This window comes from Borostomias antarcticus (assembly GCF_949987555.1).
Source record: "Borostomias antarcticus genome assembly, chromosome: 22".
Lineage (NCBI taxonomy): Eukaryota > Metazoa > Chordata > Actinopteri > Stomiiformes > Stomiidae > Borostomias > Borostomias antarcticus.
The window spans coordinates 14,276,819-14,291,656 of record NC_140255.1 but is presented as its reverse complement, the minus strand read 5'-3'; the positions used below and the strand labels follow the sequence as shown (position 1 = coordinate 14,291,656).

General features: G+C 51.7%; 2 protein-coding genes across 2 annotated transcripts in view; one reads left to right on the top strand and one right to left on the bottom strand.

Moving 5' to 3' along the window:
* Positions 1–8,564, top strand: part of ep300a (EP300 lysine acetyltransferase a) — a 34,740-nt gene extending 26,176 nt beyond the window's left edge. Inside the window, exons 24-30 of the mRNA XM_084456415.1 lie at positions 18–164; positions 339–452; positions 763–928; positions 1,230–1,397; positions 1,646–1,807; positions 2,102–2,383; positions 2,773–8,564. Coding sequence (XP_084312541.1) covers positions 18–164; positions 339–452; positions 763–928; positions 1,230–1,397; positions 1,646–1,807; positions 2,102–2,383; positions 2,773–6,150 — 4,417 coding nt within the window. The 3' untranslated portion in view covers positions 6,151–8,564. The remainder of the gene's footprint in view (positions 1–17; positions 165–338; positions 453–762; positions 929–1,229; positions 1,398–1,645; positions 1,808–2,101; positions 2,384–2,772) is intronic.
* A 419-nt stretch (positions 8,565–8,983) lies between these two features.
* cbx7b (chromobox homolog 7b) lies at positions 8,984–14,453 on the bottom strand. The gene is made up of 6 exons (XM_084455905.1): positions 14,309–14,453; positions 13,288–13,331; positions 12,489–12,554; positions 12,286–12,352; positions 11,327–11,663; positions 8,984–10,749 (listed from the first exon to the last, which is right to left on the bottom strand). The coding sequence occupies exons 1-6, from the start codon at positions 14,375–14,377 to the stop codon at positions 10,550–10,552; spliced, it is 783 nt and encodes a 260-aa protein (XP_084312031.1). The 5' UTR covers positions 14,378–14,453; the 3' UTR covers positions 8,984–10,549.
* Between the last annotated feature and the right edge of the window lie 385 nt (positions 14,454–14,838).

Here is a 14,838-nt window from a genome sequence, read left to right as displayed (position 1 = left end):
TGCGCGCGTCCTCCCAGGTTTGTGGACAGCGGGGAGATGTCCGAGTCCTTCCCCTACAGGACCAAGGCCCTGTTTGCCTTCGAGGACATAGACGGAGCGGACGTGTGTTTCTTCGGCATGCACGTCCAGGAGTACGGCTCCGACTGCCCACCGCCCAATCAGCGGTCAGGACATTCACATATTACCCAGAATACCCATAGTGTCGTTCTGTAATAATATCCAAAGAAAGGAGCTTGTGCATGCCTACATAGTATAAGTAGTCTGTTCATCAAACGCAGCGATCTCACCTGTCCTCTCTCCCTCTCCATCTCTCTCCCTCTCCATCTCTCCTTCCGTAGGCGGGTGTACATCTCCTACCTGGACAGTGTTCACTTCTTCCAGCCTCGGTCCCTGAGGACAGGAGTCTACCATGAGATCCTCATAGGTTACCTGGAGTACGTGAAGAGGCTGGGGTGAGGACCGTGCTTCAGATCTGACACCGCACACCTCATCACATCCCTGTTTATAGTGACAAATCTCCTTCCCACCTAGCGACCGATTTTGTGTCTTGCCAGTGGGTTTATCCCGTCAGCACTTGCTCACAGATGAAGGATCTAACCAAACGAAAGAGCGCTTTCACAGACACATGCTTGACGTTTCATTCAACCCTGTGTTCTCTAACGTAACCACACCAGCCCCAGGGTCCTTCCTCCCATGTGTGTGTCCGAAACCATGCTAGCTCATAACTAATGCCCCTCCGGTGTGTGTGTGTGTGTTCCTCAGGTACACGACGGGCCACATCTGGGCGTGCCCCCCCAGTGAGGGGGACGACTACATCTTCCACTGCCACCCGGCGGACCAGAAGATCCCCAAGCCCAAACGCCTGCAGGAGTGGTACAAGAAGATGCTGGACAAGGCCGTGGCCGAGCGCATCGTACACGACTACAAGGTAACCAGTCCGGATTGGAGTCGCTCTACTGAGGGGCAGCGTCAAGGACTCTCTTGAAAACGATCACTCTGCATCACGTTTACTCTACGGCAAGCGCTTCTGACCACTCTTTTTTCCCCCCCTTTTTTTCTTCAATTTTTGTATATCCGTTTCCTCAAGACGGGTGTGCAGTGTTTTGATGTGGGGAAGAATAGCCTGTGCAACATTGGTGTTGTTGTAAGGGAGCCTGTAACTGTACTTGGTAATAAAAAGCCATGCTGACTGTGCTTGACCCCCCCCCCCCCCCCCCCTCCCCTCCCAGGACATTTTCAAGCAGGCGACGGAGGACCGCCTGACCAGCGCCAAGGAGCTGCCGTACTTCGAGGGCGACTTCTGGCCCAACGTGCTGGAGGAGAGCATCAAGGAGCTGGAGCAGGAGGAGGAGGAGAGGAAGAGGGAGGAGAACAGCACTTCCAACGAGAGCATAGACGTAAGGCCAGGGGGAGCTGGCTGGGGGGAGATGTGGGCGGGGCCAGGGGGAGCTGGCTGGGGGGAGACGTGGGCGGGGCCAGGGGGAGCTGGCTGGGGGGAGACGTGGGCGGGGTTGTCATTTTGTCTTTATTCCACTTATGAATGATTTGAGTTTGTCTGTGGACGTGGTCGTGGAATCTGAGATTTTAATGCAATCTATGAATCGCTCACTTTCTCTCCTCCCCTCTCCCTCCCTCCTCCTTCCAGGCTACGAAAGGCGACAGTAAGAACGCCAAGAAGAAGAACAACAAGAAGACCAGCAAGAACAAGAGCAGTATGAGCCGAGCCAATAAGAAGAAGCCAGGGATGCCCAACGTGTCCAATGACCTCTCTCAGAAGCTCTACGCTACCATGGAGAAACACAAAGAGGTGGGCCCCTCTCTCTCACGCACTACACTATAACATGGTCATCGTTAACCTCTTTTTATACTTTTTGAACCCTTTTTTTATACTTTTGGAATAGCAAACATTGATCCTCTCTAACTTTTTTATTGTCTGTTATGCTGTGTGGGAGTCAAAAGCACATTTTTGCTCTCTCCACTTTGTTAACTCTTGACATCCTTTTACTTCCTTCCCATCCTTTTACTTCCTTCCCAATCTCTTCTCTCTCCCATCTCCCTTTCCTCCCAAATCCCTCTGCTGTCCTCCATCCATCCTCTCCAGGTGTTCTTTGTCATCCGGCTGATCGCGGGCCCCATGGCCAACGCCCTGCCCCCCATCATGGACCCCGACCCCCTGATGGCGTGCGACCTGATGGACGGCCGCGACGCCTTCCTGACGCTGGCGCGAGACAAGCACCTGGAGTTCAGCTCGCTGCGCCGGTCCATGTGGAGCTCCATGTGCATGCTGGTGGAGCTGCACAACCAGAGCCAGGACCGCTTCGTCTACACCTGCAACGAGTGCAAGCACCACGTGGAGACACGCTTCCACTGCACCGTCTGCGAGGTGAGGACGGAGGGAGGGAGGGAGGGAGGGAGGGGGGGGGGAGGATGTTGGGAAGAGGGGTTGATGGTGTTTAGAAGAGGGGTTGATGGTGTTGAGAAGAGGGGTTGATGGCGTTTATAAGAGGGGTTGATGGCGTTTATAAGAGGGGTTGATGGTGTTGAGAAGAGGGGTTGATGGCGTTGAGAAGAGGGGTTGATGGCGTTTATAAGAGGGGTTGATGGCAGTCAGGATGGCGTAAAACTGCTCTGTGTAGACCTGCTTCCGTGGACGGAGGGAGGTAGGGACGAAAGCAAAGAAACCCTAGGAAAGACGAGGGCAATAGCGAACGCAAGATTTGCAAATTGAGTCCCGCGGATCTAACCGTCTCTCCCCCCCCCCCCCTCCTCCAGGACTACGACCTGTGCGGCACGTGCTACAACACCAAGGGCCACGAGCACAAGATGGAGAAGCTGGGCCTGGGCCTGGACGACGAGAGCAGCAACCAGTCGGCGTCGTCCATGCAGAGCCCCGGCGACTCTCGGCGCCTCAGCATCCAGCGCTGCATCCAGTCGCTGGTGCACGCCTGCCAGTGCCGCAACGCCAACTGCTCGCTGCCGTCCTGCCAGAAGATGAAGCGCGTGGTGCAGCACACCAAGGGCTGCAAGCGCAAGACCAACGGCGGCTGCCCCATCTGCAAGCAGCTGATCGCGCTGTGCTGCTACCACGCCAAGCACTGCCAGGAGAACAAGTGCCCGGTGCCCTTCTGCCTCAACATCAAGCACAAGCTGCGGCAGCAGCAGCTGCAGCACCGCCTCCAGCAGGCGCAGATGCTGCGCCGGAGGATGGCCAGCATGCAGCGGGTGGGCCAGCCGCCCGGGGGCGGCGGCGGTGGAGGCGGCCCCGGGGGTAACGGCGGGCTGCCGTCGCCCGGAGGCAACGGGACGACGGGGCCCAGCACCCCGACGTCGGTGGGGACACAGCCCCCCACTCCGCAGACGCCCACCCAGGGCGGCATGCCGCCCCTGCCCCAGCCGGGCGTGGGGGTAGGAGGTCCGGGCCAGCAGATGCAGCAGCAGCACCAGCAGCAGGGCGGGGGTGTTGGAGGAGGAGGAGGAGGAGGGATGCCCCCCCAGCACCACCTCCACCACCAGTTCCAGCAGATGCAGAGCGGAGGGGGGGGTATGATGGGCTCCCCTCAGCAGCAGATGGTGTCCCAGCTCCAGCAGCAGCAGGTCCAGCAGCTCCAGCACCCAGGGGGGGGCCACCCGGGCGCCCTGCCGCCCTACACCCCCAGACCTCCGGGGGCCTCCCCGCTGCACCAGTCCCTGGGTAAGCCCGGCCTGGGTCCGGCCACCCCACCCCAGCAGCAACAGCAACCCGGCCCGGGACAGGGCCCCATGCCCGGGCAGCCCGGGCAGCAGCAGGGGCCCCCTCAGGCGGCGGTGGAGACGGCCCTGAAGATCCAGCGCATGGCGGAGACCCAGCGCCAGATGGCCCAGGCCCAGGCCCAGGCCCAGATCCTCCAGCGGCAGGCGGCCCAGGGCGGGGGCATGATGCCCCACCCCCACCACCAGAACCCCCAGGCGCAGATGGGCATGCCCCACCCCGGGGCGGGGATGGTGGGTGGGCAGGGCGTGCCGGGCAGAGCCATGCTGGAGCAGCAGCAGCAGCAGGCCATGGGGCTGGGGGTGCCGGGGGCCATGCAACAGCAGGGAGGCCCCCAGAACCAGAACCAGCTCCAGCAGCAGGCGGCGGCGGGGCAGCAGGCGTGGCCCCCTCAGCAGAGGCAAGCAATGATGGGACAGATGGGACATATGACTCCGCAACAACAACAGGTTGCCCAGCAACAGCTCCAACAGCAGCAACAACAACAACAACAACAACAGCAGCAGCAACAACAGCAACAACAGCAGCAACAACAACTATCCCAGCAACCGGGGCAGCCCCAGCAGCAGCAGGGCGCCAGAGGCGGGCTGATGGGGCTGATGGGCGGCCCCGGGGGCGTGGCGGGGGCGGCGGCCGCCATGGTTGGCGCCGGGAACCTCCCGCAGGCCGCCCTCCAGGACCTCCTGAGGACCCTGCGCTCTCCCAGCTCTCCCCTCCAGCAGCAGCAGGTGCTCAACATCCTACGCTCCAACCCCCTCCTCATGGCCGCCTTCATCAAGCAGCGGGCTGCCCGCTACCAGGGGGGCCCGGGGGGCCCGGCGCCTCCGGGAGGAGGAGGAGGAGGGAGCCCGGGCGGAGTGAGGTTCCAGGGGGCAGGGGGAGGCCTGCAGGGGCCTGGGGTGGGAGGAGGAGGGCCCGGGGGTAACCAGGTGGGGATGGACGGTCAGCAGGTGAACACGACAGGACAGCCAGGGATGAACATGGGCCAGGGAGGAGGAGGAGGAGGAGGAGCAGCAGCAGGAGCAGGAGGAGGAGGAGGAGGAGGGCTGCATACCATCGCTCAGCTCCAACAGTTACAACAACAACAGCAGCAGCAGCAACAGCAGCAGCAACAGCGCCCTCTGCTGCCTGGAAGTCTGCAGCAGCAACAGCAGTTGGCAGCATTACAGCAACAGCAACAGCAGCAACAACAACAACAACAACAAGCGGGTATGTCAGGCCAACAAGGCAACGCCATGTCCAACATGACCCCCCAGTTCAGAGAGCTACTATTGAGACAGCACCTCCAGCAGCAGCAGCAACAACAACAACAACAACAACAACAACAGCAGCAGCAGCAACAACAGCAGCAGCAGATGGGGAACCATGGTCAGTTCCAGCAGCCCCAGGCCCTTCAGCAGCAGCAAGCCCAACAGGGCTTCATGCAGGCGGGCCAGGGACAGCCAGGGATGGCCCCTCAGCAGGCCGGACCCCCCCAGCCCGGAGGAGGAGGGCCACAGCAGGGAGGAGGAGCGGGCGGCCCCCAGGCCGGTGGTCCGGGGCAGGGCCAGCCAGCCCAGCAGGGCTACACAGCTTCCATGTCTCACCAGCATGTTACAGCGGTCCTGCAGCAGAGACTCCAGCACCAGATGCAAATGCAGCAACAGCAGCAGCAGCAGCAACAACAACAACAACAGCAGCAGCAGCAGCAACAACAACAACAACAACAACAACAACAACAGCAGCAGCAACAACAACAGCAGCAGCAGCAGCATCATCAACAGCAACAGCAGAACGCCATGGCTGGGATGCAGGGACCGGACGGAGGGCCTGGGGGGGGAGGAGGGGGAGGTGGGCCTGGTCAGCACCAACAGGGGGGGCAGGGGGTCCAGGGCCAGCCCCCCCAGCAGGGCGGTGGCCCCTCCCAGGCCATTCTCCAACAGACCCTACACCAGAGGCTCCTCCAGCAACAGCACCTGGGAGGGGGGTCGCCCGCCCAGCACAGCGGCCCCATGAGCCCCCAGCAGCCCATGGCCCAGTCGCCGCACCCGCACCCCCACCTCCAGGGTCAGGCCCTGGGCCCGGGCTCGCTCAGCAGCCAGGTCCGCTCCCCGCAGCCCTCACCGAGGCCCCAGTCCCAGCCTCCGCACTCCAGCCCCTCCCCACGCATGCAGCCCCAGCCCTCCCCCCACCGCATCTCCCCACACACCCAGACAGGCTCGCCGCACCCCGGGCACCTGGGACAGCACCACCCCGGCATGGTGGTACAGCAGCAGCAGCAGCAGGACCCCAGTCAGTTTGGGTCGGACCAGAACGCCCTCATGTCCCAGTTGAGCGGGATGGGAGGTCTGCACGGTCAGAACCAGGACATGATGGGGGGAAACAGCCAGGACATGAACCACAGCAGTCTAGACATCATGTAGCCTAGCCTGCCCCCGCCACCCACCCCCGCGCCCCCACGCCTCAGAAGCGTCTCAGACCATCTGGGCTGAAGCGGAAGAGAGGAGGAGGAGGAGGAGGGTGGTGGCGGTGGCGGCGGCGGGCGGTGGAGGCCGCCGGCCTTGCTGGCAGTTTTAGAAGTTATTTTTTATTTAAATATTTTTCTGATGTAAAAATGAAAAGAACTGAACCTTCCTATGGGAGATGCAACATTAAATCCACAAGTCAATAAATGAATAAATTAAAACGAATGGTAAGTTATTGCTGTTAATATATATCTATATATTTTTGCCAATTGTGTACAAAAGGTGTAAGTGGGGTTTTGGGGGCTGGGAGATACTTCTTCCTTAGTATATGACACACAAGTAATATTTTTGGGGACTGAGAACTTTGCCTTTTTTTACGGATATTTTTAAATGTGGTGGAAAATTAAAGAGTGAGTTAATACTATGGACCTTTTATCGTTTTTTGTTTTCCCCCCCTCCTTACCAGTCATGATTGTATCCGTTTTGCAGAGAAGTGTTTATTGTTTAGTTTTTTTGATGATATTATAATAATCACTTATTTTCTCTGGATCTAAAATCCACATCGCAGCATATCTTACGTTCCCAGTAGTTTCATTTTTTCACGTTTTTCCTGCAATGTACATTGATCGCAACTGCTACCGGTTCACAAAATCTATTTTTGTTAACGACTTTTTCTCAACCAATAGGGTTGAGATGGGGTGTGTTTCTTTTATTTTGACCCTTTTGATGGTTTTTGTCAGGGGGTTCGGGATTCAAGTGAATCTGAAACAGTGTTGCTGGGGAGATTACGGCCGGGGGAGGGGTGAGGGGGGGGGGGGGGGGGTTGGCTGCTGTTCTCACTGGCCGGCTGACTCGCCGCTTCCTGGAAATCAGAAGCTTCCAGAAACACCTACCCTGATGGACGGAGAGTCGGTCCTCCTACAGGGGCCTCTCCCATGATTGTGCACTCCCCCTTCCCCCCCCCCCCCCTCTCAACACATACACACACACACACACACACACTTACTACGGCACCAGGGATGGATAGAAGGGTGGATGAACTGCTGATGTATCTGGTGGGGGCGGTGGTGTGTTTAAGTCCCTTCTCTCAGATGAAGAAGGTTCTGTGTGTTAGCGTCTGCCACCCATGAACTTTGACCTTGAGAGGAAGGTTGTAGAGGACGTTTCTCTGCAAGAAATATCCCGTATTTGTGTGCATCTCTCAAGTCTCCGTTTTCTGGACTCTGGATCAACAGTGTGAATCTCCAGACCTCTATCCCTCTTTTCTCCACACTTCCCCCCCAACACTCTCCTCCACTCTCACTCTGAACCATGAGGTTTCATATAATGTTATTACTGTACAAAGAAAGATGGAAAAACTGTGGACTTTAATCAAATACTGTTTTTGTAATAAAAAGTAAAAACTCAAAAAATGTAAGCTGTACAGACTTTCAGAACTAGAGGCAGACAGAGACGCTTTTCTATTGCTCTTTTTGTCCTCCGATGATGGGATGGCCTCACGTCTTTAGCTGTGCAGACTCCTGAGCTGTGGAAAGTAGTGAGATTTTGGGATCGTACATGCGGTAGGGGGGCTGTTATCGATCGGATGAGCACCAATGAGCCTTTGTGTATTTTCTGACCAACTTTATTGCAACAAATCACACCTAAAGATTGCTGTGAACACTTTTCACATGATGTAACATGCACAATTAGACGGGAGGGGAGAAGAGATGAGAGAGAAGCCTTTGATCATAAAAAATGAGTAGGTAATTTGGTTCATATTGAAAGAATGACTCGATACACGTTCACTATTTTTCTCAAAGGTTGGGTTACTGGGCATAGGGGGACATGAACAGAAACAAAGTGGCAATATATCTTGAGACTTATTTTATAAAAAACAAGGAAAAAACTTGTCTTTTATATATAGATATATTATTTAATTTTATTTTTTTGAGAATAAAACTTGAAACTACAGGAATTATTAGATTGATGGTTTTTTTGTATTGAAGACGTTGATGGTAATGCAAAATGACACGGCTCACTGCCCTCGGGCTGCTGAGCATATCATGCCATTTTGAAGAAAAGTTTCATGTACATGCATATAAGTGTAAAAACATACTGAATCACTGTACAAACCCATGGCAACTGAACAACTTGTTTTGTTTTTATTGTTTCTTCTTCTTAAAGAGACTGGAAATGAGACTATTTAATATTTGTTTAGTGTTCAAATGGAATCTTTGACCACTTATTTTTTTCTCTTGTTAACATTTTGGTGCTTGTTGAGAGGAAGCAAAAAAAGAAAAAGAAAAAAAGAAATAACTGTTGCTCCATTTTCACTAGTTTCTTCTTTTTTTAAGTTATTTTGGTGGTCTGAGTTTTTGCCAATAATTTAATTGTACAATAAAGTATGTTTGTACCATTGGAAAAATAACACAATGTTGTGACATCCTTCTTTTGACATTTCGCCTTCATCATATCCCAGGTGCACTAAATTCAGCCATGCTCCTGTATACCACAATGATGAGCTGGCGATACAAGCACTGCTTGGACATTCATGTACAGTTGTACTGATCCCTATTGAAGGGGACATATGTACTGTAGGCAGCGAGCTAGCCATAGTTGTGGTGTGGTTTTGGGGAAAAAAGGGGTAGCCTTGAGATAAACATGAACCACATTTATTTTTAAGTACAATAGAAATACACTTCATCACATGACATTTATTATGGACTGGAAGATATTTTGCAGATATTACTACATGATTTCCCAATCAGACATAAAGTGCAATGTTTCCTCACTCAACACGTCAGCAGTGAATAAGAAGCAGCCCAAAGCACAAACCATGTTAGGCAACATCAAACAAATGCCAAGACCTGGGTCAATTACATAATCAAATACTTTCAGGTGCATTTGTTTACTCCTGACTTTACTTTTTTTTAAGCATATGCCATCGGTTTCATTGTACTGGGCAAACTACATTCAAATTTCAGTCAAGGAGACACTTTTATCCAAAGCGACTTACAATTGTGAGCTAGTGTTGGAGACAAATGTCTTGCTAAAGGGCACAACGGTAAGCAGTGACTGATGGGAAATCACTTGTCAAGTGGCCTGTCATATGCTCTACCCACTGGTCTACTTACCACCCCAAATCAAGTTCACCCCAAGTATTTGAGATTGACAGTATTTGCATATAGTATTTCTGGCCTCATCACCTTTACTGTAGACTCGTCACAAAACTGTATAGAAACTCTTCTATTCAGTCCCTCTGCTGCATGACATACCACAATATGTCTGTCTCTCTCTCTGAGAATAAATCGATTACATTCAGATCAATATAGAAAAATAATGACTACAAATCCATCCATCGTCACCTTCTCTCCTTTCTCAGTTTGTCTCTCTCTGGAGTTAGAAGCCCTAGTCATAGCAAAAGAGGGTCTTGCCTTCACTGTTATCAGACCAAAAAAGATGGGACAGTTTGTGTGTGTGCGTGTGTGACAGCTCTAAAAGCTTAACAGATGTTGTGTTTATATGTGTGTGTGTGTGTGTGTGTGTGTGTGTGTGTGTGCGCGCTAGCCCTGGCGACTCCACAGAAACAACAACAACATCAGGCACTTCCGCTCCTGTCTGTTTGTGGTCACAGAGAGAGTGTTCACAGTCACAAGACTGACCGATCTCCCTCCGAGTGAGTCAACAACCACTGACCAATGGGAGCTAAGCAGGAAGATTCCACAGGGATGACACATCAATTTAATGATGCAAATACAGTGCAATTCAGTACAGGCTGCTCTCAAGTCATTGTTCTTTGTGTTTTTTTTAACTAAATACTTGTTTTGTTTTAACTACCGAGGGCTACGGTAACAAAATAGTATTCAATAGCCCTGGAGTACTGGAGTGTAAGGAGAGAACAAAGGCATGCAGGGGGATGTCGTCTTCTTGCTGAGAATCTGAACAATCATACAAGATTCTAAGCCACATGTTTACTAAGAATAATAGTCTAGATGAAATAGTAAACAACCCCTTTTTGTACAGGCTAACAGTTTCTATAGGTATCTTGTATATCTCACTGGATGAGTGTGTATGCTCATTTCAATGTAGTAAGTAAACACCGTCTTGTACACTACTGTATACTGCAATATAGAACTGAACAGTAGGAAGTTAGTTTTGAAGAGAGATTAAGGACGCTCACAAGACTGGAGTGAGCCGATAGGTGGGTGAGGAGAGAGAAAGTGTACACTGTCTAAGCAGAGGAAGGTAGAGGACTAAGGTTTATAAAAGTCCGACTTGAGAGACACTTTCCATGATCTCCCAACCATCTTCCCCTTTCATCTTTCTGTTTCTCTCTCTCTCTGTCTGTCTGTCTTCTCCACTGTCCTGCTGTTTCTCAGAACTCCAGGCCCCAGCCCCTGAAGAAGCCTTTGGCTGCCAGTGCCTCTCGGAATGTCACCGTCAACGAGTTGATTGTGACATCAGTGACTGTCACCTCCCCAGGGCCAATTACGGGGCTCCAAACCTCTGACCTCTCAGATACAGTCACCTCCTCAGGTCCAATAGCAGAGCTCCATTCCTCGGCCCTGTTCTGCCCTGAGAGAGAGAAAGAGATGGAAAGAGGGAGAGGATGAGAGAGGGGGATAAAGAGAGAGAAAACAAGAGAAGAGCAAAGGAGAGGGAGGGAGAGAGAGAGAGGGTTGTGATTGCATCAAGTCCGTCACGTGTGTTGATGTTATTAAGTTACCTCTCCAGGATGCCCTAGATGGTTTATCTTACTTTCAGTATCATATACGGACAAAGACATATGAGATAAGAACTCCTTGCCTGTGGGACATGTTTGTGTGCTTTGTACACGTCCAGGAAGTTGACTTTGCACTATTTTGAGGCATAACAGTAAATCATATCTCTCCCTCTTTGCGTCTTTCAAAATCTAGTCAGAGAGAGAGCGAGAGAGAGAGAGAGAGAGAGAGAGAGAGCACTGTCAGCTTTCCAAGCTTATGATTGTGAAGCTTGGGGTTCTGGTTATCTACCAGTCAGCTGGACAGCCAGCCCGTTTAACTCTTCATCCCTGCACCTACAAGCGGATTAACACACAGCCCTGACCTGCAGGGAGAGTCCAGTAGGCCAGCAGGCCGATGGTGCCTGCTATCTGACCGCAAGACACACTTACCATCCAGCATGCCGCCACACATCTCAGCCTCTCTCTCCGACTCCTGTCTGGTCTCTTCCTCTTCCTCCATGTCCTCGTCCTCCTCTTCCCTCCCTCCCCAGTCCTGGTCCCGTGTGGGGGTGGGGGGGCGATCGGGGGAGCTGAGGCACCTGAACTGTGACCTGCTGGGCTGGTTGTTGCGGCGGGCCAGCTGTGGGTGAAGGCTCCTCCGGCAGGCGCCGTACGCCTGACCCTCGGCCCCAGGATCCAGCGAGCGAGTCAGGGAGAGACGCAGGCGAGCAGGGGGCTTGTCCGGGGCCTTGTGGGCGCTCCGTAGGTCCATGGTGTAGACTGTGTTCTGGGAGGGGGGTGGGGGGGTTGGAAGAGATGAGGTTCTAATATAGCAATATATCTTCTCTTTCACACACTGAACAGGATAAAGATATGGATATTATTTTCACATATATATAAACTTTATTACAGGCTCGTAGCCCACATAGTAAAGGCAGTACATTACATATAAATATAAAAATATATATATATATATATATATATATATATATATATATATATATATATATATATATATATACATTTAGAAGCACATAACAGGCACGAAGGCTAAAAGAGGCACTCAAGCCAGTGTTCCCGGATGGTAGACAAGTACCTGACAGAGCTACGGCCAGTATCTGAAATCAGTTCAATAATGTCATTCAGTGAGCGGTCAAGTCTGCACATAAATTTGAAGGTCAGGTTCCTCAACATAAAGGTGGTAAGTCCAAGGTTACAAAAAAGCTCACTGGCTCTGGTACTCCTGGGTTTCTTCAAGGCAGTCATTGTAAGCTACCTGCACATAGCAGTGGCTGAGAGACAGACTGCATAGTGCTCTGCTCTGGAGAGAACACTGTGTAAACAGTGGACAAATTGACCATAAATTCAGCATTAACTGACATACATTATAGTGAGGATATACTTAATACCTGTAGTAGGAGTCTTTTAGGTTTAGGGCCTCTCTTCCTGTGTCCCAGGGCTCTGTCTTTCTGCTCTCTGGGATAAAAAGCAAGAGGAGTCTGTTAATAAAAGTGCAGTTCCGCCACTAGGACGGCAGAGTGTTAGTCATCTCTCAGCCTTCTCTACGCCAACAGGCGCGGTCCAGTACGAAGGTGTGTTAAATGACTCTCACTTCTCCTCATAGGCCTGAACAAGACGCTGGTCTAGAATATGAGCCTCTGGTTCCCAGGTGCTGTACCTGCAGAGAGAGAGAGAGAGGGAAAGAGAGAATGTGGTAGAGGGGGATAGAGAGAAAGAGGGAAAGAGAGAGAGAAAGTGGGAGAAGGAAAGAGAGGGAGTGAGGGAAAGAGAGAGAGGGAGGGAGAACGATAGAGAATGAGAGAGGGATAGAGAGAGAAAGTAGGAGAGAGGGGTAGAGAGAGAGAGAGAGAGAGAGGGAGTCTTTCATTCCATTGTCCATCTCCAAGTTGTTGGTTCTCAGAGGACTCCACTTAAAGCCACATGTACACTGTGCGATAAAACCCACGATTCTGAGGTCGTATGGTGGTCGTGGGTTGTCGCAGACAATAGTAGCTCATCATATGCAAAATCGGGACTCGCAAGTCACACAGTGTGAGAAGGTGTACGATCTGCGATTCATTGCTACAACGTTCTACGACGAGACTACGACCTCCCAACAAAATATCTGGAATGTCAGATATTTTCGTCGTAGATCGCAGATCACGTAGAAGTTCAGCCAAGATGAATCGTGGGCGTAATCGGAGCTGACAGAAATCGTATAGTGTGAATACAAATCGCATAGTGTGAATACACACGTCGTATGGTCGTATGGTCTTGAGACGGAGTCCCGGTCGTACAGTGGGAAGGGATCCCCGATCTAAGATTGTTTCAGTCGTACAGTGAACAGAAGGCTTAAGCCACCACTTAATCACCTTCAGCTCAGAGGCGACATTGTAGTGTTTTGTACTCACTTGGGAGGCCATCCTTTCCACTTCAGCAGGTACTCCACGTTCCCCTGAAACAGACATTGACCCAGACCTTCATCAGTTGGACCTGTGATGAAGTATGAGTGGGATGATGTTGCCACCGGACTCCAAGTGCAGAGGGCACGTATCGACGGTAAATAGAGGATACATATTACGTAATCTTATGATAAGTGGAGGGAAGACGTCATCTTCATTCCAAAAAAACGTATAGCTTCCCGGATTTCACAGCTCCCTAGTTAGAATGACGTCATAGCCAAGGAGCGCACTTGACACTCAGGGATCCTCACGTGAGCGCATCCCACCTCCCCTCTTCATAGAGAATTCGTGCAAAACATGCTAGAACATTTCACTGAAAATAGAAGCGTGGGATTCAACACACGAACATTTACACCTGAGCGTCAAAATAACGGACTGTAGTTGAAGCCGTTACGCCAGTTTATCTATGCGCGTGTGTCCCTTCCACCTGAAATGTTTAGCCTACAATGACTCATGCACTTATGAACATATCGTGTTCACGTCTAATGCCTCCAGAAACAAGAGACGAGGGGTGACTGACAAGAACGTCCGTTTTATCGATACGTCCAGAGAAACACAAGAGTTCAGCGCTCGTCCACAAATCCCCATCCGTCATCGCGTCCACTGCGTAGCTCTTCTTTGATGCGCAATCATAGCAATGCCATACTTATTCTGCCAATTCCCAGGGTCCCAAACAGGTGAAGATTTCTATTCCGAATGCTACCAGTTCCACATTTGTATAAGAACGATGAGGTACTTTTATGCAATGGCTACGCAGCTCCACGTTATATTAAAGGGATAGCCCATTCCCCGCCCCCTCCGGGATATAACGTGTTTCTAGGGTATCAATGGAGTGTATAAAAGTAGGCTACTGGTGCAAGTGTTCTTCATTGCAACCTACTTCACATTGACTGCCCGCATCAATAACAGCATAAAGAGCTTTTATTATTTTAAGTATACATTTGCATTATGTCCAACATACACTGCTTACCTTTTTAACTCTTTTCTTGATGATCGATTCCACGGCAAACACTTGTTCGCCAATAGCTGACAGCTCCATCGGATCGAACCAATAGTATCCGCTCTGTTAACTGAAGGCAAAACTGGTAGGCTATAGCAGCTGTTCCCCCGTAGTTGTGTCCAATGCAAACAAAGTAACTGTTTATGATAATACCTGCGTGTCGCGTTACAAAAACTGTCCTCTCCTCTCCTCGCTGTAGTCCCTCCCCTCTCGAATAAGCCTGGTTTTCGTTTCAGTTCGAGGTTCTCTTCTCCGGTGCACTTCCTCGTACTAGATCTCTTCGTACGTACAGTGACTTTTCAAATCTGCGACACATCTGCACCGCTTGGCGCGTCCCCGAGACTAGCTGCGCGTCCCGGCGAGGCGCGCTCCTCTCCGACAGGTCATGCCGTCCGTAGATGCTGTCAGCTCTGAACTGGAGAGGCATGGGTCCGCGGCTCCGCGCACGCAAATGACAACGTCAAATACAGTCATCACAACTCGGATGATAATAGGACAAA